The 25,164-nt window shown below is 38.7% G+C and overlaps 1 protein-coding gene across 1 annotated transcript; it reads right to left on the bottom strand.

The window, feature by feature from the left end:
• Window positions 1–24,526: 24,526 nt before the first annotated feature.
• LOC116513329 (SOSS complex subunit C-like) lies at window positions 24,527–24,891 on the bottom strand. Its single transcript, XM_032224349.1, is given in 3 exon segments — window positions 24,527–24,694; window positions 24,696–24,736; window positions 24,739–24,891. Coding segments are annotated over 3 exon segments (345 nt in total). The 5' UTR covers window positions 24,875–24,891.
• Window positions 24,892–25,164: the final 273 nt, after the last annotated feature.

The following is a 25,164-nucleotide window of genomic DNA, read 5'->3' as shown; positions in this document are numbered from 1 at the left end:
CCTTTCCGAGGTAAGAAGCTGTCTGTAGGTAGTTCTGTCATGTTTTTGTGCTGTATTCATATTTTCAATTGCGTGTCTAGGAATTGCCCACATGGGTATCTTGTCATTTAATTTATATTGATATTTCTTCCAGACCCGCAATAAAGCATTTCTTAAAATATGACTTTTAAAGTTCTTATCCAATTTTTTGTTGAATAACAGGTAAGCATGCCAACCAAATACCAGATCGTGTCCCTCAATGTTCAATATTCTATCATTGGTTAAGTGAATCCAATCACTAATTACAGATAATGCCACTGCATCATAATATAGTTTTAAATTAGGTAGTTTCAATCCTCCTCTCTCACGTACATCTTGCATTATTTTCATCTTTACCCTCGGCTTCTTTCCTGCCCACACAAATTTGTTGATACCCTTCTGCCATTCTAAAAGGTTCGCATCTTTTTTAAGTATAGGTAACATTTGGAAGAGAAATAAAAATTTTGGTAAAATGTTCATTTTCACTGCCGCTATCCTACCCAGCAAAGATAAGTGCAATTTCTCCCATTTTTTCATCTCTGTCTGTATGCTATGCCAAAGTGGTTCATAATTATGCTTATATAATTTCCCATTTGAAGTTAAAATGTTAACTCCAAGATATTTGACTTTTTTAACTACCTCACATCCTAGCATCACTCCTAATTCTTCCTTTTGTTTAATATTCATATTTATAGCTAATATTTTGGTTTTTCCTAAGTTTATTTTAAAGCCCGACACTTGACCATATTGATTAATCATATTCATTAAAACCATACTGGATTCCTGCGGTTGTTCCAATATTATGACCAAATCATCCGCAAAAGCGCGGACTCTATATTCTTGCTGCCTAATCTTGATCCCTTTTAAACCATCCAAGCCCCGTATTTTATTCAACAATACTTCCAAAGTTATAATAAACAATAATGGGGACAAAGGACAGCCCTGTCTTGTACCTTTTCCAATTTGAAAAGAGTCTGTTAGACTTCCATTGACTATGATTTGTGCTGTTTGCTGTTGGTATATTGCTTTAATTGACTGTAAAAAATTATCTCCTATCTGCATTTTTTGCAGTATCTTCAACAGAAATAGGATATTTATATAGACATAAATGTTTGTAACTTCAGAGGCAATGAAGAATTACTAAATTTGCTTAGATGTGATGAAGGTTGGAAGTTACTACTTTATATATTTCTTTTTCTTTATTATATTCTTCTTTCTTATTTATTGTTCCTTTTACTCCTTTCTAATCTGATTTCTTTCTTTGAGTTTATTTTGTATTAGATTTTACTAGAATAATATATAATTATTATATTATATTAAATATATACAGGTAATCCTCAATTTACAACAGTTCATTTAGTGACTGCTTGAAGTTACAACGGCACTGAAAAAAGTGACTTACGACCATTTTTCACACTTACAACCATTACAGCATCCCTGGGGGTCAGGTGATTTGCAGACAGATGCTTGTCCTGGGATCGTCTTTTGCGACCTTCTGACAAGCAAAATCAATGGAGAATCCAGATTCACTTAACAATCCCGTGACTTAATTTAACAATTGTAGTAATTCACTTAACAAATGTAGCAAGACAAGTCGTAAAAAGGGGCAAAATTCACTTAACAAATTTCTCACTTAGCAATATAAATTCTGGGCTCAACTGTGGTCATAAGTCGAGGACTACCTGAATTTATGTTCAACAATTTCTGCTTTTTTGTAAAATCAGACAAGAATTATACGTCCATCTTTCTGATTAGCTTCAAGCTAATCAAGCTAAGTGGGAAGGAGAGACAATATATCCTTCCGAGGTGGGTGAAATGAGGATTTGTATTTGTATTTGTATTTTATTGTCACTTATAGGCCGCCCTTTTCCCTGAGGGGACTCAGGGCGGCTTACAACTCATGGGAAGGGGGTGCAAGACAGAACGTAAAATAATATGTGAGTACAAATAATAATAGCAATAAAACACAACATTCATTCAACATTCGGGTGGGGTGTATGAAGATCTTATCCCCAGGCCTGACGGGATAGCCAGATCTTAAGGGCTGTGCGGAAGCTCTGGACTGTGGTGAGGGTGCGAATCTCTACGGGGAGATCATTCCAAAGGGTCGGAGCTGCTACTGAGAAGGCTCTCCTCCGCGTAGTCGCCAGTCGGCACTGACTGGCGGATGGAACTCGGAGGAGGCCCACTCTGTGAGATCTGATGGGACGAAGGGAGGTAATCGGCAGAAGGCGGTCTCTCAAGTACTCAGATCCACTACCATGAAGGGCTTTATGGGTGGTAAGTAGCACCTTGAAGCGCACCCGGAGATCAACAGGTAGCCAGCGCAGCTCGCGGAGGATGGGTGTTATGTGGGCGTACCGAGGTGCACCCACTATCACTCGCGCAGCCGCATTCTGGACTAGCTGAAGTCGCCAGATGCTCTTCAAGGGCAGCCCCATGTAGAGCACATTGCAGTATTCCAGCCTAGAGATCACAAGGGCTCGAGTGACTGTTGTGAGAGCCTCCCGGTTCAGGTAGGGTCGCAACTGGCGTACCAGGCGAACCTGGGCAAATGCCCCCCTGGTCACAGCCGACAGATGGTGGTCAAAAGTCAGCTGTGGGTCCAGGAGGACTCCCAAGTTGCGAACCCGGACTGTGGGGGCAAGTTGCTGACTCAATTTGCTAAAAAAAAATGTAAACCGCTTAGAGAGGGCTGAAAGCCCTATGAAGCAGTATATAAGTCTAATTAATAAATAAAATAAATTAATAAATAAATATTATATCTTGCATGACAAATTACAGCTACAACACTTATCTTTTTACTACAGTAGTGTGGCATAAACAGAAAATGATTTATTGACTATCACTCAATATGTTTTAATAACTGATCTTTGATGGGTCTTTTAACCAGTATGATTAACGCCTCTTTGTTCCATATTAATGGTAACTGTTAACACTTATCAATGAGAGATGAAAAATTATAGATAGATGCCTTTCATATCAGTTCTATACCAGGCAATGCTTTCCAGTAGAAGGAATTTTCCAGCACTAAATAAACATGGTATAATTTCCAAGGGTAGATTCCATTAAGATATAGTAGAGCAATGCAGAAACCCAATTTTGGTCAGCCAAAATCTAGAAAAGCATATTCCAGATTTTAGCAAGGCAAAATCCAAAATTGGTCTCAAATCACCAATAAGAAATCCCATATTAATGCTTGATAGGATTGCAGCTTCAAATAGCACCACCTTTGGTGACCAAATCCTGTTTAGTTCAAGAGAGGCTTTATAAAAAAAGAAAGATCCAAGGAGTTTTCTAGTTTAGAATTTGAGAATTGCAATCTCTTCTGTTCTGGCTGGAAAGGTAACAGCAAAATCCCTCTTGATACAGCTTCAGGGACAATAGTAGCCATGGTGGCCCAACGGTTACAATGCAGTGTTTCAGGCTAACTCTGCCTACAGCCAGGAGTTCAATTTTGACCAATTCAAGGTTGACTCAGTCTTCCATGCTTCTGAGGTAAAATTCTAACCCAGATTGTTGGGGCCAACATGCTAACATTGTAATCCTTCCAGTGAGTGTTGTAAAGCACCGTGGAGTGGTATCTAAATATCAAAAATCGCTTGCTTGGAAAGGAAAGCTATGGCAAATCTAGACAGCATACTAAAAAGCACTCTCCATCAAAAGTGCATATAGTCAAGGCTATGATTTTCCCAGTTGCAATGCATGGCTATGAAAGTTGGACATAAGAAAGGCTGAGTGCCAAATAATTGAGGCCTTTGAACTATGGTGCTGAACAAGACTCCTGAGAGTCCCTTGGCTGCAAGATAATCAAACCAGTCAGTCCTAGATGTGCTCAACCTTGACTGCTCTTTAGAAGGTCAGATCCTTCTGGAGATGAAACTCAAATACTTTGGCCTCCTAATGAGAAGGAAGGACTCACTGGAGAAGAGCCTAATTCTGGGAAAGATTGAGGGCAAAAGAAGGGGACGATAGAGAACGAGGTGGCTGGATAGTCATTGAAGCAGTAGACGTGAACTTAAATGGACTCTATAGAATGGTAGAGTTCCGGAAGGAAGGTCTGGAGGAACGTTGTCCATGGGGTTGTGATGGGTCAGACACGACTTCGCAACTAAGAACAACAACATACGTGCATTCTACACAGGTTACAACAAAGCAGAAATAGATGTGGATAGTACAGCATTACTAATTATGTGTTTGTATATGATCATTATTCCTTCCATCTCTGGGTTACTGTCTCTGCCTTAAAGGATGAAGCATGATTCTTGCCAGGCAGAGATCTGGTACTTTTAGGAAAAGTATGTAATTATGAATCATCACATGCAACCACCATGTTGACTTTTTTGGTTGCAAGGACCTTTTAACTCTGTTTCAGTCCCAGTTCTCATGTTGTAGAAGGGCATACTCCAAAAGGAACATCTATAATAAAGCTCTAATGACAGCCTAGCCTTGAAAAGCATTGTCTCCACTCCCGCTCTGAGAGATAATTAAAAAAAAGATTCATACTGAACGCATAGTCAGGAAAAATAAAGTTATAGTATTACATTCATGTAATGTATTTTAGTGTCTTAGCAATGGAGATCCCATGTGATTATCTTTGGAATCCATTTTCAATAGATTTCCTCAGCAGTTTACTGGCACTCATAATTCTTTGCCAACTGTTCTTTTTAATCTTGTTTTTCACTTACCTTCCCTATGGTTTGCAAATGTAAGCTCTCCGCGCATGCACTTTTGGTGGAAAAAGGGCCTAAATGGGATGCCGTAGAGCCGGGGCAAGTGGGTGGGGCCACCTGCAATTTCCACTACTGGTTCGGGTGATCTGGTCTGAACCAGTAGAATGTCACCACTGGTTAACTGCAATCTTATGCATAACGATATTACTCTCTTCTGTGGCCACAAGAATTCTCAGACAGGCATAGCACACAGATAGAGTAAATCTGTAATCTACAGTTCAAGTACTGAATGCATATTTTTTTATTCACCACTTCTAGGATTTTGGAATGGTAACATGGTGACCGGAGGTAACTGTCACTCTGAAGGTAAAAGGAGAAGAGAATGTGAAAAGAAATGAAAGGTTGGGAAGAAAACAAAATCAAGAACCAAATCAGAATGACACAGGATGATGAAAAAAGAAACATCAAATTACAGAAATATAGGAAAGGAATAGACTATCTAAAAACCATATTCTGTAGCCCTTTACCCCAGAAAAATAAACTTCTGTATGGCTCAATGGGTATATGCTTTTTTCTTTTTAGTTTAGTTCATAGTTAGTTAGTTCATAGTTTTATTGATTTGTATGCCGCCCACTCCCGAAGGACTCCGGGCGGCTTACAATAAAACAAGGGAGGGGAATAATACACAACAACATTAAAATATACAACAGTCACAATCTCTGAGGGGCTGAATATTACGAGAGCCCCCCGGCCTGCTGGAGCAGCCAGGACTTAACAGCTTTGCGGAAGGCCGGGAGGGTAGTAAGGGTCCGGATCTCCACGAGGAGATTGATCATTTATATTTATTTATCAAATTTATATAGCTACCCATCTCACTTGCAAGGACTCTGGGTGTCTCAAAGGTGCTTTTTCAAAAGACAACTGGACCTTCTTTGTTTTTCCTTGAAGATGTTTTGCTTCTCATCCTAGAAGCTTCATCGGTTGTGCCAGAGTGGTTTACACAATTAAAACATAAACTAAACAATCAACATAATTCAAACATTAAAACCAATGAGAAATATTAATAATAAAATGACAGGGAAAGATGCGCTCTAAACCTATATAAAATGAAGCCACCTAATAGACTTTCATGGGGTTCCCAGGTCTGATGGCCTAATCAAATTTTGAGGATCTTTCAGAAAGCCAATAAGTTTGGGACAATCTCACTTCAGGGGTAAATGAACACCACAGAGAGCAGGGGCCACATCAAACAAAAGTCCTTGACTGATGGGACATGCAACATGTCCCTTTTCCTGGACCTGATGGGACAGATAGATTTAACTGGGGAGAGGTGATCTTTCAACATTATTATGTTTAAACAATTTCAGTATTCCATATTGGTCTTTAAATGAATAAATTTCTGTATTTTAGAAAATGTTTAGGCTTCTTCCCATAAAGAGGCAAAAGCAGCCAAAATCTCTTGAAATTATCATACACACGTACCAAGTTGTTAGAAAAGTATAGCCTTGATTGTCACTCTGGTATGGATCCCAGATTGTTGGGTTATAAGTCTGGCCTTTAGGTACCTTCAGGATCACTGAATGTTAGGTAAAGGTTCCCCTCAAACATATGTGCTAGTCATTCCCAACTCTAGGGGGTGGTGCTCATCTCCATTTCAAAGCTGAAGAGCCAGCACTGTCTGAAGACGTCTCCATGGTCATGTAGCCGGCATGACTAAATGCCAATGGTGCACGGAATGTTGTTACTTCCCACCAAAGGTGACTCCTAGTTTTCTACTTGCATTTTTTACGTGCTTTCAAACTACTAGGTTGGCAAAAGTTGGGACAAGTAATTTGAGCTCACTCCATTACACAGCATTAGGGATTCGAACCACCAAACTGCCAACCTTTCTGATCAAAAAGCTCAGGGCCTTAGCGTCTTAGCCACTGAGCCACCGCATCCCTCACCGAATGTTATGTTTTATCCATTGCAACATAAATATTTTAAGGAACAATATTGGCTAGTTTTAATACAATTTAAATAAAATATGATTGTATAAACATAACACTGAATGTTATGTTTACACAATTACATTTTATTTAAATGGTATAAAAAATAGCCAATATTGTTTCTTAAAATATATATGTTTATGTTGCAATGTTTAAATGTTTCAAATAAATAAATAAATGCATAATATTGCATAATTCTGCAACCCAATTTAGTCTTTGGAAATGTTTTTCTCTAATCTTGTCATCATTGAATTTATAAGAGGTTGCAATTCTGAGATTGCAATTTAGTCTTGCCATTTATTTAGTTTTCATATCATTTTAATCTCATCTCCCATGTTACCTGCAATCTTCCCTATCCTGCTTTCAGATCAGTTTAGCATAATCACCATTCCATCCTAAAGTAATTAAAAAAATTCATTTATAAAATTCCATCAGGGGGTCGGTCCCCACTGACACTGAACCATTGATAATTGCTGTTTGCATGATTTATACTTTTTAGGGTTATTATTAGATGATAAATGAGCAGAAAAAATTAATGGGGAGGGATAAAAAGAAAGAGGTTCTGATACACAAGAGATGTTATTACGAAAGGTTTCAGACTTAATTTGCAAATATTTTTATGCCCACATTTTCTGCTATCAATGCAGCTTGTAATTCATAGCAATTATTTATAGATTGGATATTTATTAATTCTATGCCATTTCTCTTCCCCTGAATTTGATTTTTTCTCTCTCTCAGACACACATATTTTTATAAGTAAAGCCAAATATTTTTTTTAGAACTACTGCATATATAATAAAAATATAAAAGTAAAGAAGTCCCTGTGGATTTTAACCCATTAGTCATTGCCAACTATAGGGATGTGTGTGTTAATCTCTGCTTCAAGGTCATTGAGTCAATGCTGCCCAAAAATATTTCCACAGTTATGTGGTCAGCGTAAGAGCTAGAAGTGGTACCTACCATGTTTCCAGTCTTATTTTCTTTTGACCCCCTAAAATAAGCACTTGGCCTTATTTTCAGGGAGGTCTTATTATTTTTGAGGTCCAGGAGGCAGCGAGCATGGTCACCTCATGGCTGCTGCTGTGTTGAAATATTTTGGGGAGGGCTTATTTTCAGGGAAGGGCTTATTTTATCTCATGCACTCAAAAGCTTGTTTGGGCTTATTATCTGGGGAGGTCTTATTTTCAGGGAAACAGGGTAGTTATCTACTCACATTTGCATGCTTTTGAACTGTTAGGTTGTCAGGAGCTGGGGTGAGGATTGGGAGCTCATCCCATCTTGTGGCACTCACATCTCGAACCTAGCTTGCCAGTTTTTAGCATTTTAACTGCTCAGCCATAATGTTGCCCCTACATATATAATATACAGGCATATATGATTACAAAGAAAAACTCATAATGACAAATTCAGTAGTTTTTTTTTATTGAAATCAGATCTATCCCACAGGAAACTGGACAATCTTTTCTTTAGACAACGTGTTATTCTTCTTCGACTTCCTGCCTTGTCCACTACCCTCATACTCCTCTTCCTCTTTCTTGTGTAAAAAATAAGATTTCCCAATACTCATCTATCATGAAGCACTTTATGGGATGATGGCTAGTACTTTGAACTGTACCCAGACACCTATTGGAAACCGGTGTGATTCACAAAGTAAGGTAAGAACTACCTGCCCAACTACATCCTGGATGATGATATTACATTTCTGCTTTGATCTGGAAATATGCCATTAATGTGTTCTGAGTTTATACAAAGTGACATCAAGTTACCTAGAATCTATAGTAAGAATACAAATATTCTGGTATGTAGGAAACAAAAGTTTCCATTATCTTAATTTCTTTTATATTATTTTTTACAAATTTTGTACTTGTCAATTAATATAAAGTGAGAAGCATGTTTGGATACAGTCACAACAAATAACCTAATACCAGACTACTTCTTCAGTTAAAAAAAAATAGTTAAATGGAATTTGATGCACAGTGTAATGTCACCCTCAGTATGACATTACACTGTGCAGCCGAGATGAAGAGACACAAGAATATGAATTCAGTAAAAATAGGGCTGTGGTTAACAAATCTTGGACACATTTCTGTTTGGAATCAACCTCTAATTTGGATTTATAGAATTTTAAGGTGGATATGTGTGTCATATATTCCTTCGATGTTCCTTTTACACAGAGAATTGGAAAAAACATATTCTGCCAATAACTGCTAGGTATCCTGGCTGTTCCGACACTGCTTATCGCCGGTGGCTGCTTAAGGATGAACAGTCCATAACTACAAGGCAGGCGGCCAGATTCTGCACAGCAGCCCTGGGGATTTGTCGGAAACACGTGTCTTCTTCACCATGGTTATGTTATATAACAAATATGGCAAATCCTTTCCACTGCTTAGTCCTTTCCCTTTTAGTATTAAACTAACAACGGATCACACAGTTTATGAATTGTAAATTTAGTATAGTTATAATTGACAGACTGGATTTGATCATAGATTTTAGTTGTTATTTATTATTTTATATAAGAATTTTTACTAGATATAGTATCAGTGATGTGCAGTGAGGTTTATGGTTGGTGAGGCAGCCATTTTTTTAGACTTGTGGACGTGCCTCATCTACGTCAGGAATTTTTCGGCTTTTAACCCTTGCTTAACTCTGCTTGAGTGATCATAAAAAGTCAGACTAGATGAAGCACGTCATTCTCCTGCCGCCGCCTGTAGAGGCCACTTTTTAAGAGGCTTTTTTAAACAGTTAAGCACTAAGCAGAGTCATCCACGGTGACTCTGGCAGCAACTAGCTCAGCCTGACCTCAACTCTTGCCTTTTTCCTTTTACATTTTTTTTTCTTTTCATGATGACAGTGGTGAGGCTCTGCCTCCCCTGCCTCCCCTGACTGCACATCCCTATTTAGTATATATCTATCCTAGACTCACTGGAGAAAAGCCTAATGCTGAGAAGGATGGAGAGCAAAAGAAGAATGGGACGACAGAGAATGAGGTCGCTGGATGGAATCACTGAAGCAGTCGGCATGAACTTTAATGGACTCCAGGGGATGGTAGAGGACAGGAAGGCCTGGAGGAACGTTGTCCATGGAGTCGCGATGGGTCGGACATGACTTCGCAACTAACAACAACAAGAAGAAGAATTTTTAATTGTATATTTACTGGGTATTTTTATTTGTTATGGTCTCTGACTGTAATTGAAAATGGATGGATGTGAATTTGAATATAACTTTTTAGATATGTTGGTGAAATGGGTTTGACAACATCATGGAATTTACAACTTGATATAGGCATCCGAATTGCTCTGGGTGCTCAGCCTGAAATTAGGGAGGGGGGCAGGGAGGGAGGTAGGACATGTATACTGGTGATGTACATGTTATTTTGGTTGTGATTTGCTGCACAAACCTCAGGATAGAATTCCAAGGTCATTTAATTGATGTTTCTGAGACTGTCGCTGTAACAATCTACTTCCAGGCTTGACACCCTGCTGTTTACTAAGATTAGCCCCTCAGTCCAAATTATCTAAGGTCATGTCTCTTAGACTCTCATACTGATAATATCAGCTAGAAGAGGGGAACATTTTGTGAAAAACCAAATGCATACTTAGGACACATAATTATTTAACCCTTCTTATGGAAGGGTTAACCCTTTAACCCTTCTTATCTGGCTCTCATTTTACTTTTGTCACTCCTACCCACGTATGATTTCATGACAAAAGCCCATCTAGGAAAAAATCCTATGTCTGGCATATCTGAAATCAATAAATTCACTGTGAACAGCTTCATACTGTCCTTCCCACACTTAATTCCCCTCCCCCCTTTTTCCAGGGGACTTCATCCAGATACTTTCATTTGTTGCCATTTAGCAGTGGGAATCTGTCTTCCTTATGTTATTGAAAGCATGTTTTTTTGCAGTCAACTAAAGCCAAGGGCAAGCAAACTAAGACAAACTAACAATTTTAGCTAATTACTTCCCATATAGTCTGTATTTTAGGACAGGCTCGTGTGTTTAGTCTATTTATACCGAGGACCTGAGTAGTTCATTTACTTAAACAAATAAGATGTGCTTACAAGTAGAGCAGAAGCATTTGTGATTATATATATTACACACAGGCATACACACAGGCACACAGACACACACACATTATATATATATATATATATATATATATATATATATATATATATATATATATATATATATATATATATATATATAATCTATCTATCTATCTATCTATCTATCTATCTATCTATCTATCTATCTATCTACATACATACATACATACATACATACATACATTCATACATATATGCGCTTTCGAAGATATTCATGGGTACTTGGTGACGTATCGATGAGGTCCCACTCGCCACGTTCAGGCTGGTGCCTTCAGCTTCATGTTTGTGAGAGCAAAGTGTGATCACAGTCACCCAGGCCGTTACAACATGAAACAACAACGGACACACAGCCAGCACCAATCAGCACTAATCTACCAGTCATGATACAATCACTTAACCAATCATTCTACTTACTGAAACAAAGCCAGTTCTCAACCTCCCCGCACACACCAAGATTTATAGAAAGACGGCAGCTCCGACCAGACTTTAAGCCCAAAACCCAGCCTGAAGATGGCGAGTGAGACCTTGCCGAAACGTTGTCAAGACAATCTCAATCTTACATGGGAAAAGACCCGAATAGAACAAGACCAGCATACCTACACCCATGAAAATCTACAAATGTAACATTTTTTGCTGATAAATAAATGAAGGGAGACTAGTATAGATCTATTTCGCTCTCATCAGCTAGCCATACCCTTACTGGGGTTTGAACTTGGGCTATTTTACATGATAGGTAGTTATATTAACCTCTAAGCCACAAGCTCTCCTCCCTTATCAGCTTAGCTAGGGGAATGATTAGGTGTTTTGTCAAAGCACCTGGTATGCCCAAATATGAGAGTGAGCATATTGCTTCCCTTTTGCCTTTCAAGAAAGTGGAGAGTAGGGTGGAGCTGAAAGGCAAATCTGTATACCACACACAGATACTGTACATATATACATACATAGAGAGAGAGAGAGAGACACAGACAGACACACACACACAGAGAGAGATAAACATAGATAGATAGATAGATAGATAGATAGATAGATAGATAGATAGATAGATAGATAGATAGATAGATAGATAGATAGATATTTAGAGTAGAGATAGATATGGACAGATAGCGATAGATAGAGATAGAAAGGCAGACACACAGACAGACAGATTGATAGATATACATTTTACATGTATGCATGTGGGCATGGATGTTTGTTTCACATATATATAAACAGCAATTATTTCCTCATTTCTCTCCCTCCCCGTCACCCGAAGAGAAAGAAAGAAAAGGCACGAACTCCAATAACCTGGTGTTTTCCCTTGCCTACATAGGTTAATGAAAACAGAAACTGACAAAGGTGTCAATTTCATCAAGGTTATGATTCATGGGTTGCAGAAAACCAGAGGATGATTTGATGTAGTGGTTTGTGAGAATATCCCTGAGAGACAGGAGGAGGAGCTGCAGACTAGCCAATAGTCACATAATTGCAGTTAAGCCTAGAGAAGCAATGGGGAATTAGTAAAGGTCTTAGAAAGGACCCTCCCTAGTTTCTTGAACTGTAAATATGATGAGGGAGAAGCCTTTCAAGATTCTATAACTGTAACATTACAATAAAGGGAGTTGGTGCAACAAACTCATGGCTGGTGCTTCTTGTCTGGACTACATCAAAAAGTTAACACTAGCTGACAGGAAAGTCATTAAGTTTGGATGTCACCCCAGGACAGTGTTTTTCAATCTCAGCAACTTTAAGAAGTGTGGACTCCCAGAATTGACAGCCAAAGAAATGTCCAATAACTGGAAGTGAATTGGATGATGATAAACAGGACCAGCATCAACACCTGGGTTACACTTGAGTATTGAATCCCAAGAGAAATGATGTTACCACGATCCAGTCTTCACCGTAGCATCTCATAGTTCATTGCCTTTTTATATTATACTTCTCCCAGAGGCTGTTTACAAGACAGCAGTGATCTAGACACCAAGCAGGTGGTTGGGCATCTCTATAATAAGCAATAATCATTTCATTATTACTTTCCATTACAAAATGATAAATGCATCTCTCTCCCTCGCCGCCCCCAAAAATCTACTTGAGGTTTTAATTACTTGTTTACAATATTTTCTTCAGCGAGACTGAGTGGGCTGGGTGTTGTGGTCCGCTAGCGGCCAGCAAAGCTGGCAGCAGATTCAGACAGAGAGGAGGTTGGGGCAGAACATGGGCCAGTTCTGGAGTCTGGGGAAGGCTCTGATGAGGGCTCTGTGTCAGAGACAGAGAGGGGGCCCAAGCCATATGCCAGTTATCAGCTGCCTTCAGAGTCAGAGATCACTGAGGCAGATGAACAGCTGGAGCCTGTTTATGATGTGCACATGGGCAGAATTGCCAGATGAAGAGAACAGCTAAAGAACAGGGGTCAACTTGGGAGTAAGGCCACAGGTGGACAATGAATGGCTGCTCCCAGAGGAAATAAAAGAGGAGTGAAAGAGGAGTGGAGTTTGCAGTTCGCTTAATTGGCTCGTGACTCTCCGGTATTCCTTGCCAGGTTTTGCAGGTATCGGCCTGGCAGCACTCCAAGCCAGATAAGGTATGTGACTGTAAATCCTCCCTTGAAAGACTTTGCTATATGGGAATGAGCAGAATTCACAGTAAATTAATAAAAGGATTTTTTGTCGGGACAAGGAGTTTGCTTCATGCTGATGGGAAGCCTGGATAAGAACACTAGGCATCATTTTTGCAAATCAGTGGCGATTTCAAAGGGAGGGAGATTGTGCCAACACTCTGGGGTTGATAGTTTCCATGTGAATCTGTGAAGAGTGACCTTTTACCCCAATTCTGTGCATCCATGCCAGGTTTCATTTGCATTATATAATGATGGGTGGATTATATGACATGATTGGAGAACTGCAGTATAATTCTCCCTTCAATAAACATGTCTGGAGCAGTTTACAAAATTGAATACTCAATAAATACCCAATATAAAACACACCTCTTAGAAAATGTTTCAAAACACCCACAAGAAAACTTTTAGCTGTCTTTTGAGATGGGAAGAGTTCATGGACAGGGAACCGTTAAACAGGAAACGGGTGAAGTAAGGACTTTATTTCTGGAGCCAACTTCATATATCTGTGACACTTCAACAGCATAGTATACTATTTTGAACTGCAGTGACCTGCTCAGCAGGAGAACAGTTCCTGTCCATCTCTAATTACTCAGAGAGACCTTGCTGAACATCAAGTCACTGTGTTGCTAGTTTAGTTTCCCTCTTATCAAACATATTGTGCCTAAAGAAAGGTTGGAAGCCAGAGACACCTGCAGGCTCAACTAAAGCTGATCTTTGTCTTCTTAAATCCATTTGCCATTTACATCATAATCCAGAGAGCTAGTTTTTAGCTTTTGATTTCATCAGGTCAGCTCATACACTTTGCGAAAGGGCAGATTCCTTTGGAGCCAAACAGCATTCCTAAGGAATGAGACACATTACTTCTTCAGCTTCTCCTAACCCTATCAATGCCCCTGGCTGTCTCTTTCTTGCTCGATCTCTTATGCTTGTGCATTTTAAAGAGAAAAGGTCTCTGTCAGTATTCAATTAATGTCTCTTGCAATCAACACTAAATAGCTGTTGAAAATATCAGTTGCAACACAATTGATTTCTGTTTCAGTGCGTGTAGCGTTTATTTCTCACCGTGTCTTCCAAATTCCTTGATGCCTCTTTCCTTATCACACTATTTGTTATTTATTACAACTGAGATTTGATAATCTGTGAACTGTCCCTTAAACATATTGAAATAGGTGAGATCTAGGAGACTGCCATTGTTTAAAGTGAGTTTTACTTTAAATTGAAAAAGAAGTGTGTGATTTTGATCAACTTGAATCATTCCTTTGCTGGTTTGGTTAGATACAGTCCAAAACTGCTCTCTGGTTATTAAGGGACCCTTTGTATGACGATGGATATCAGAATTAATTATTTTAGTATTTACTGTGACAAGGAAGCAGTTAACTCACAAATGTGGTTTAAGGTAAGTTATGGGGAGGGGGGGAGAAAGTTATGGAGAAATTTCTCCCCTGGGAATTTCTAGGGTCAGTAAGCAAAACTGTTTACGATCAGGAAGCAAAATAGTGGCAACTTCAGCTTGATGGGGAGATGGATGAAACATACTACAAAAACAGCAATAACCAAGTGTGGTGTGCGTGTATCCTGCCTTTATTATTTTTACAAATAACTCATGGCAGCAAATATATCCAACACACCTTCCTCCTCCTATTTTTCCCTGCGAGAGTGGCTGCCCAAACTCACCAGGCCAGCTACATGGCTGAGTAATAAGAAAACATTGGCTTACCAATCTAGCTCTCCTAGTCATAAAATATTTAAAAGAAAGGAAGCCAAGTGTTTAATTAAAAAAAAAGTTTTATTGCAGGAAAATCTGAATGGTATTTCTGAATGGTATTAATGCTCACACATCTGACTGAATATAAATACTGGGATATGCGTACTTCTGAAAATATTTAACAATCTTCCTATAGTAGTAAAACAAGATATTTATTTGTTACTCTTAAAACTGAAACATGCATTAGATTTGGAAAATCAAGTTCAGAACCCTAAAGTAAGGAATAATAATTTTAAAAAAACCGCAAATTTAATTCAGACTCTTCAGAAGTTGCAAAAGGGGAGAAATAATGGACTGGAAACTTATATCAAGTTGTTAGTCACACTAGAAGCATCCAATCAAAATGACTGACATATGCAATGAACTAAGAAATCAAGGCCTCAGCATTTTAAAATCTGAGTGAAAAATCAGATATAAAAAACATAATACAAAACTGAGCATTGATGCATCAGTTTTGTTCAGATACTCATTTTAGGCAACATTATATTTCTTCTATCTTATTTCTTTATTAGATTGAACTAGGTGTGGTACAGTTTTATATAGATGTATTCTAATGATATACATTTTACATTCTGCAGATAAAAATCATTTGCAAATAGGCAGAACAATCAACTAACCATCAGTCCCCTTGAGAATCAAGGTGTTTTTAAAATGGTCGGACTTACTCATTGCTGTAAGCTATGGTTTATTAAGTAAGGTACAATTGGTTGAATTCCCAAAAGAATAAACCTTAGTTCACTAATAGTAATAGCTAGGTTCATGCAACATATTAAACCAATTCCTGCAAAACACATCATCATCATTTCTATTGCTCATTTGTGTAACTAAGAGCATCACTGAGCAAGATTTTAATGAAACAGAGCTGTTCAACTTTTATCTGATGACAACAATATGGAATCAAGGATTCCATTCTTGTAATTCAAATTGTTCTAGCGTATGGCTCTTTTTTTTTAGCCATTTATCCCCTTTAAAAAAATGTAGCATGTCTTACATATAACATCTTAAAATAGTCTGATTTTCTGGGGAGTTAATAATCAACATGGTAGGAAGGATCGAATGCAAGAAAAATAAAAATAAAAATGAAAGTGGTAATGGCATACAATCCAGCAATGTCTTTCTAATTGCTGCCTGCAGGGGGACAAATATCTAAAATATCTAGTCATATGACATATTAGCATCAGCTATACATTTCTTCAGTTTATTTGGGAACTAGAAGTGTAGTGTAGAATACAGTACTTCATTATAAAGTCATCTAGGGACTGCTTTATTATAAATAATTCTGATTTAAATCGTCTCCGACTAATTTAAAAATCAGACATTGTGTTTGGTAAACATACAGTTCTCTTTATACTTCTCGCCAACATTCATAGTTGCTGCCCATATATTTCAGTAATGGGTAATCAGCTTCCTAAAACAGGGTTCTCATATTTAATGAAATGCATTTATTTAAAAGAATAAACTTGTGTTGTTTATCTTATGAATAAAACTAAATAATGAAGACTAAACAATAATTGTTATCAGCCAACTGGCGGATAGTTTATACATTATCAAGTTAGTTATCTCTAAAAACTCTCTTCTCTCCCATTGGCAAGGCAAGCTGTTATAACAATGCTGAAGGGTATTTTGATAGAACTGGTGTTTTGCTTATCCTAGATCGATCGGGATTCTTTTTCTCTTTAAATTTTAATCCCTGTCTTGCTGCAGGTTGCTCCAAGTGTTTGAAACCCTTACCTGAAAAGATCTTGGAATGCATTGTTGATTGTTACTTTGAATCACTGAAAGGATCCATTGGGATAAAATATTGTTTAGCAGTTCTTAAATAGTATTGTACGTTATTAATGAAATGATGTTACAGTATTATCATATGGCCCTTAAAGAGAGCCAGTTTGTTATAAGGAATAGCACTTAGAGATAGCACTTAGACTTACCCTGTTTCCCTGAAAATAAGACCTCCCTGGATAATAAGCCCAATCGGGGTTTTGAGCGCATATGCTAAAAAAAGCCCTCCCCTGAAAATAAGCCCTCCCCAAAAATATTGCAACACAGCAGCAGCCATGAGGTGACTATGCTCGCTGCCTCCTACACCTCAACAATAACGAGACTTCCCCCAAAATAAGGTCAAGCCCTTATTTCGGAGGTCAAAAAAAAAAAAAGACCATGTCTTATTTTCAGTTAAACACAGTATGTACTGCTTCACAGTGTTTTTCAGCCCTCCCTAAGCTGCTTACAGAGTCAGCATATTGCCCCCAACAATCTGGGTCCTCATTTTACCCACCTCGGAAGGATGGAAGGTTTTGTCACCTTGAGCCGGTTAGACTCCAATTGTCAAACTGCTGGCAGTTGCTAGTCAGCATAATATTAGCCTCCAAAACTGCATTCTAACCACTACACCACCATATCTCTTGTAGCATAAGGCTAGAAACTAGGACACTAGTCCTACCTGATTCACAAAGGCAGTTGAGCCATTACTCTCTCTCATCTCTAGAAAGAAGGCAATGGAAAATCATTTCTGAAATCCTTTGGGAATGCTGTATATTGCAATAATGCACATTGATTATTAATTTTTCACCTTTAGATAATATCAAGTCTGGAGTCAAGTCTTGAATTTTGCTTTAGCATTATTTCATCTTGATGCCAACAGATAGCTTATTCCCAAGTGCCCATTTCCACCCCACTTGACTTCTTTCCTGCAAGCATTCACACGAAACCTATCTGTGTCTTCAAGAGGACAATGACATATGAATGAATTTGATTTCAGCTGGGTCAAACACCTAAATAAGTCTGATGACTCAAACACATGAAATCAATCTTGCCCAACAGACACCTGAAGCCTGAAAATATTCCCATTCCACCATTTAGAGGGTAAGGGTTTTAAATCAATCAATCAATCTGTTACCCATCACTTTCTCTGTGGAAGTCTGCTGTAGCATTGCAGGTTTCCTGTTAGATTCACTGAATGGGAAGAGAAGGGTGTTGTAGACCATGTTTTGAGATTCTTAAATTTGTACATAGATGCATGGATGTAGAAATACACATTTAGAAGGGCAGATACATATTTTAAAGTTTCAGCCTTAGTTAGAATTGCCACTTAATTCATAACTATAAAAGGAACCCACAGAGGTGGGTTCCTCCTGGTTCAGCCCAGTTTGGCTGAATCAGTACTAATGGTGGCAGGAGGCTCCGCCCACCCACGCACAAGGGAGTGCACCCAAATCTGTAGTAAAAATATTTGCAATCCATCACTGGAACACATATATACATAAACTAATTTATCTGTCTAAATGCATATTTAGGAATAAATATATTTTTAGTCTAACAAGTGGGTGGATTACAGCAAACAGGTCAAGGATCAAAATGCTTGAAACCTTTGAAATGGAGAATATAATACTTTGAAAAGTTAAAAATACTTTATTAGTCACAAATTTTATAAATTAAGAACTCTAATGTTTGTATATTTCTATTTTTTCTCTCTGAAATATTTGTCTTTGTTTCCCTAATAATGGATCACAGAAACCTCCTTTTTAGAAGGAACATCCCATTCTAAGTGAGATTAGAGAGACTTTTTTTGTGGCTTGTCATCTGCAGAATTTCTCTAATCTGTATCAAATATTTATAGAAGATGACCAATTATTTGGACAAATGCGCATTTTAAAATGTATTCATCCATCAAATCAATTAAATGCTGAAGTGCTAAACAGAGCTATCAGAATATGTGAAACAGCTTACAAAAACAGGTTACAAAAATGATGTGACGAAAGTAATGCTATGCTAAGAAAATTCATCATTCTTACAAATTAAGCTGTCAGAAATGTGACAGAAGAATAATAATTAACTTCCCTACAGTACCTATAACCCTCTGGATTCTATTTAAATGGATATTTGGTGCCAAAGTATGATATCGAATCATCAGCTGATGCAACTCATGTATCTCATTTGACATATTGATGCACTGTAGGCTTCCATATTGGCATCTGAATTAAGCTCTATTTTTTTCTTTGAAAAATCCTCTTTGCTCCAATTATACAGTGGATCATGTTACCATTTGTTTTCTGATAAGGTTCAAGGCTCATCTGATCAATGCACCGATATGTTCACTTCTCTAACTGGAAACTAGTTGTTGACTTTCATTGAATTAAGTGCAGAGCAAAGAAGAAATCACATTATAATCCTGTAAGAAGTTTCAAAGAGCAGAGTAAGCTTAGCCTGGATAAGGAATCCTTAAGTGATGATATAATAGCCTCTGTAAAGATGTGCGGAGTTCATGCATAGATAATGGACAAAGCTGTTTTATAGCTAAGAGAACTTCAAATAAAATTTCAATTATAAGCAGAGAATTCTGACTCATCTTTATGAAGAAAAAAATTCCCAATGGCATTAAATATTTCACACAAGAATTATCAGCTTTCTACAACATCTAGGATAGCACTGTACCTTAAACCTGTTAGCGGCTTTGCTGCCACATTTTTGCATCCACTATAATTTCTATATATTTTTCAAGAGTAGCTCCAAATAAACTAACTGCATGGACAGGTATAACAAAAGTGAACTGTAGATAATGATTGCAAAGCCCTACCTTCTCAGGGCCTGCAATGGGAATAATCAAGTAGGAAGGGAAAGGGCCAGGTAAGTAGATGGTGATCCACTTAATGAATGAGCCGAGGTGGCGCAGTGGTTAGGGTGCAGTACTGCAGGCCACTTCAGCTGACAGTTATCTGCAGTTCAGCGGTTCTAATCTCACCGGCTCAGGGTTCACTCAGCCTTCCATCCTTCCGAGGTGGGTGAAATGAGGACCCAGACTGTGGGGGCGATATGCTGACTCTGTAAACCGCTTAGAGGGGGCTGAAAGCCCTATGAAGCGGTATATAAGTCTAACTGCTATTGCTATTGCTATTGCTTTTGATCTTCACTTTCCCCAAATATATTTTATTTATTTGTTTTAAAAAATTATAGGGCTGCCCAACTCATGGTGACTTTGGGAGGCTTATAGAAGTAAAACCCCAAGTTCAAAAAGCAATAAATCTCCACTCTCTGCAACAAAAATGAAATGTACTACTCAGGGGTTCAAAAATTTAAGCAATGAGTTCTCTGCCTGGGTTCTGGGTGAGTGTGACAATGGCAACCGTGGCCTAGTCAGCCTACTACACCTTGGCAGGGGAATTTTTGCCCTCCAGAGGCCCTTTTCCTGAACTTCCTGTAGGCCCGTTTTTCATCCTCCCTGCGCGCCCTGCACTTACCTGCATTCAAAAAGGACCGTGTGGGGATTCCTGGGAGGGGTGGGGCAGAGTGGGTGGGGCCAGCCAGGAGTGGGATTTGGGGGTTCTCCAATCTGCACAGAATCTTAGCTAGAGATTCTCCCAAATCCCTGCAAACCCCCAGTGGCCCACACCTGGACTACTTAATGGGTTCCATATCACCCTAGAGTCCCTGGGCCAGTTAGGACTTTTGAAAGAGTATTAAGGTGGAGTTCAATCATATCTCTATAGGGATGATATTTCACTGGGAGGGAGCCACCTTGGTCCCACTAGATGGGCCTCTTTAAGAGAGAGGACCTCTAACATTGCCTCCTTGGTCTGGTGGGTCAGGGAAATGTAATTAGGAAAAGACACTCCTTAAAATTACCTGGCCAGGTAGGGCTTTTAAGGTGATGACCAGCATCTTGATTTTGGCTCCAAAGCAAATTGACAACTAATTCAGCTCCCGCAAGAGAGATGACATGTGCATAAATCTATACTTGCATATAACCATGCGGACCACTGCATTTTGAACAAGTGGCAGATACTTTTCAAAGGCAGTTCCATGTACTAGTCCATTGTGTAAAGACAGGAGATGATTAGGGTATGGGTGATTGTGAACAAGGTTTGTTGGTCCAGGAAAGAGAGTAACTGATGCACAACCTTCAATTGCATAAAACCCCTTCTCCATAGCTGCCACCATGGTGGAAGTCATGAATCCAGGAGAACCCTCAGATTATGCACCTGGTCCATCTGGGACAATGCAACCCCTCCAAGACCATAGAAACAATTCACCATGGAACACCCATGATTTCCACTATCAGTTTAGGTGAACTGGTCCGAACCAACTGAATACCACCTCTGCTCCAGGCACAGCAAGAGGGCGGTCACAGCTTAAATCCTCATGGGCTGAGACATACAGTTTGGCAACTTCATCATATTGATAAGTCAGTGTGTGATGATGGATCATCTTACTCAGAAGCTTCAAGTATCAGAGTTCCAACCAATGCCCTAACACAATCAAGAGTCTCAAGGCAACCAGCAATAAACATCCAGTTTTTTTATTAGGAGCACCGTGTCAACATTGCCTAGGTGAAGCCAACTCTGTCTTCACCTCCTTCATGCCTTGCCTTTGACCCCTGTTTCTCCCTCCCCACAAAGTGTGTTACTGGATCACATTCCCAAATGAGGTAATTTCGCGGTTTGCAGAAGTCACTCCCTTCCAGGCATTGCTGGTATCCACAGAGATGGCCTTGGCTTGCTTAATGGACATGTAAAAAAGCTTTAAAAAATGATTCTGATACATACATTAATTCAGAATATCTTAAAGACTCATATGTAATTGAAACTAGAGATATTCTTTTGGGATTGATGGACAAGGAGATGGAAGAATAACTCTTGGCACATTGTTTTTATACATTTACAGCAGTGAGACTTTTATATGCATAATAGGGGAAAGAGATTGACTTTGCCTAAAATGGAAGAATGGTGAATTTGATGGAGCTGCCCAAAATGGCAAAGCTGACAGCTTTAATTAGAGAAATGACATTGATTAATTTGAAGGCTGATTGGAAGTCCCTTCTGGACTTTTTATATGAAATAGGGGGGAAAAAATCATGATGTATGGATTGATGATTCGAAAAAAAATCCTAACATCTACATGTTAGGAAAAAAATGAAAGTTATATTGCAAACGTAGAATAAGAGCTAATATAAGTTTACACTTATGTCTATTATAAAAGAAAATCAAATGTAATTCCTTTGTATTTCTTTTTCTTTCTTTTTCTTCCTGTAACATTTCAAAGAATTTTAGCTGGGTGCTTCATGGCCTTGAAATTGAGTGGTTATTGATTGTTTACATAACTGACCTATCTTCCCTGGCCCTTGACTTAGATCTCACACCCACCATAACCATGTTTGTTTACACGGTAAGAAACGAAAGATGGAAATTAATCAAGGAGGGCAACCTGGAATGAAGGAGGAACTTCCTAACAGTGTGAACAGTTAACTAGTGGAATAGAAGTTGCCTTCAGAAGTTGTGCATGCTTCATCACTGGAACTTTTAAAGAAAAGACTGGCAGCCACTTGCCCGAAATGGTACAGGGCAGTGGTGGGTTCTGGGCGGTTTGGCCCGGTACAGGCATACCGGTGGCAGCTGGGAGGAACAGCCACCGTACTGGAATGGTGTTTCATTGGGCCCACCCGCCCGCCCGCCCGCTTTCCTTACCTTTTTTTGAGGGAAATGAGCCAATTGTGCTGTAAAAGCATTGTGAAGTGCTGTATAAGTCTACGTGCTATTGTTATTTTCTATGCCTACTTGCTTACCTCCACATTTTCACTTCTCATTGTCATAGATCAATAAGGAGTTTCCAATGAATGCTAAGTTTTCTATTGGTATTGACATTGATTGTCACAATAAGAAACATATTGTCACTGCTTTAAAAGAGCCGAGGTGGCACAGTGGTTAGAATGCAGTACTACAGGCTACTTCAGCAGCAGGCTATTTGAGCTGTAGTTTGGCAGTTCAAATCTCACCGGCTCAAGGTTGACTCAGCCTTCCATCCTTCTGAGGTGGGTACAATGAGGACCCAGATTGTTGGGAGCAACATGCTACCTCTGTAAACTGCTTAGAGAGGGCTGTAAAAGCATTATTAAGCAGTATATAAGTCTAAGTGCTATTGCTAAATAATAGATTACAGGTTCCACTTCTTGTTAGCATTTTATATCTCATAGCATTGGGGAACAAGATAATCACAGAGCATATGTTTCTACATATCCCAGTTCTCTTGATGTAAGCATCTGGACATACACAGGATTATTAATATACAATTATGTGGTAAGATATACTAAAAGACTGAGCTACTGACTGGAGTAACCCATGACAGTACTCATGGTTTGTTTGGTACTAGCATAACCTGTGGAATAAACCCAGATATTCTGTGCTTTGCCAACCCCAAATTATCACCAAGTTATGTGAACCAAGCCATAGTGGCTAATTTAACAAAATTTAAAAACATGGCTCTGCACAATTGAAAATCCAACCAATTATAGCTCATAATATTTTGGAATACGAATTTAGCCACAGAATTTCATGACATATATTGGATGTCCTCAACGCCTTGGAGAGTACTGTATTGTGAAAATCATGTTAACATAATATTTTGGAATTCTTAGTCATAAATAATCTATTTTTTTAAGACATCACCCAAAGTGATATAAAAGCTCTCTTTCCCCCACTTCTCTGCCATAGTTCAGGTTTCAAAATATGTTGTTAACTGGAATTGTTACAAAAAGATGCAATTGAAGTCAATTCAGAATGTTTGAATGGCCTTTTCTCTGGACACATTCTACATCGTTTGCATTCCACTTTGTGATTGAGTTGTTGAAAACAGTTGTTGATAAGCTTGCCACTGCATACCATATAGCCATATTTTTAATCAGTATCTTGATAAAATACCACCTACACATCTCTGTGATCTTCCCCGCAGAGTGTCTTCCCCGCAGAGTGTCATTGTGACATTCATGTATCAGCACCCAAGGAACAGAATTTGGCAAGCCTGGCTTCACAGACAACCTGAGCAGTTGCTTAGGGCAACAATATATTTAAGGGTGCCAGGGAAACAGTATGCAGCCAAAGACAATGACTCCTATCCTCTTCTTTTTTTATTTAAAAAAAAAATTCATTACATTTATTTGAAACATTTGTCCCATGCAAATGGTTATTTCTCATTTGCAAACTCCAACATTCTACTTTTCACGGTATTAGGAACTATTAAAATTCACAAATGTTGGTAAAATTTATGCATAACCGATTTAATAAATGGGTAGTAAGAGTTATAGATCTTTCTGTTGCAGAGACACTGTACTTCCTTCCCCTCTCCATTTTCTGATTTAAAGCCTTATTCACGTGTACTAGAAAATGAAAGCAGGTTCTTTATACAATGCATAGGTAATAGGAGAATAAAAGCAGCATATTTCCAGAATACATTTTATTTTGTCTCCCAAAACCAAAATATCAGGAATTCAAAATCAAAACCATTTTGAACAATTCTCAGTTCTTCTTCTCACAAATGATTCCCTGAAAGTTGAAAACGCAGCTTAGATGAATCCAGATGTTTTCTGTTTCATGAATTTTATCTTACTCTACATCTAGCCATGGTAATACGCAGGCAGAATGAGATTCCCAAAGGCTGAGTCTTGGGTTATAAAGTATCCTGAAGAATGGGCATGAGTGTGCTGTAAAGCAGCCTTCTGCTGTGCTGCTATGTGCTGCTGCTCGGCGTGATCCCGAAGATCCTTGTTAAGTGAGGATCTAGACCAAAGAGATATTGGCTCCTGGGTGATTAGTAGAAGACTGGTCAGAAGTTTTCTCTTTTCCTTGTCTAGTTCAGCCAAGATTGCAACCCTGTTTTTATTCAGAAAGCCTTGTCCAGAAGGGTTTGATGTCATCTTCCTTGTTTCCCCCTTAAATTTCTGAAAAGCAGCTGCAATTTGCATTTATACCAGGATCGTTTATGCTGCTGAGCCATTGTCCAATTCCCACATCGTGGTAGATTCTACACCGCCCCCCAATCCACCTGCCCAGATGGACTTTCCTGCCGCCTCCCCGTTTAGAATCTTCCCTCCGGAGCCTCCTATCCTCTTCTTAAAAACCAATTTTACCTTATTTCAATAAAGGGCTCTTCTAAGTAATTCTCTGAAAACGTTGGTGTTAATTATTCCTCAGATGCTTTCCAGATATTTCACTGTGATTTATATTTTACACCCCAAGTTAGACTCTTCATTGA

This window comes from Thamnophis elegans, chromosome 9 (genome assembly GCF_009769535.1).
Source record: "Thamnophis elegans isolate rThaEle1 chromosome 9, rThaEle1.pri, whole genome shotgun sequence".
NCBI lineage: Eukaryota > Metazoa > Chordata > Lepidosauria > Squamata > Colubridae > Thamnophis > Thamnophis elegans.
The sequence above is the reverse complement of the archived record's forward strand: the minus strand, read 5'-3'. Positions and strand labels throughout refer to the sequence as shown.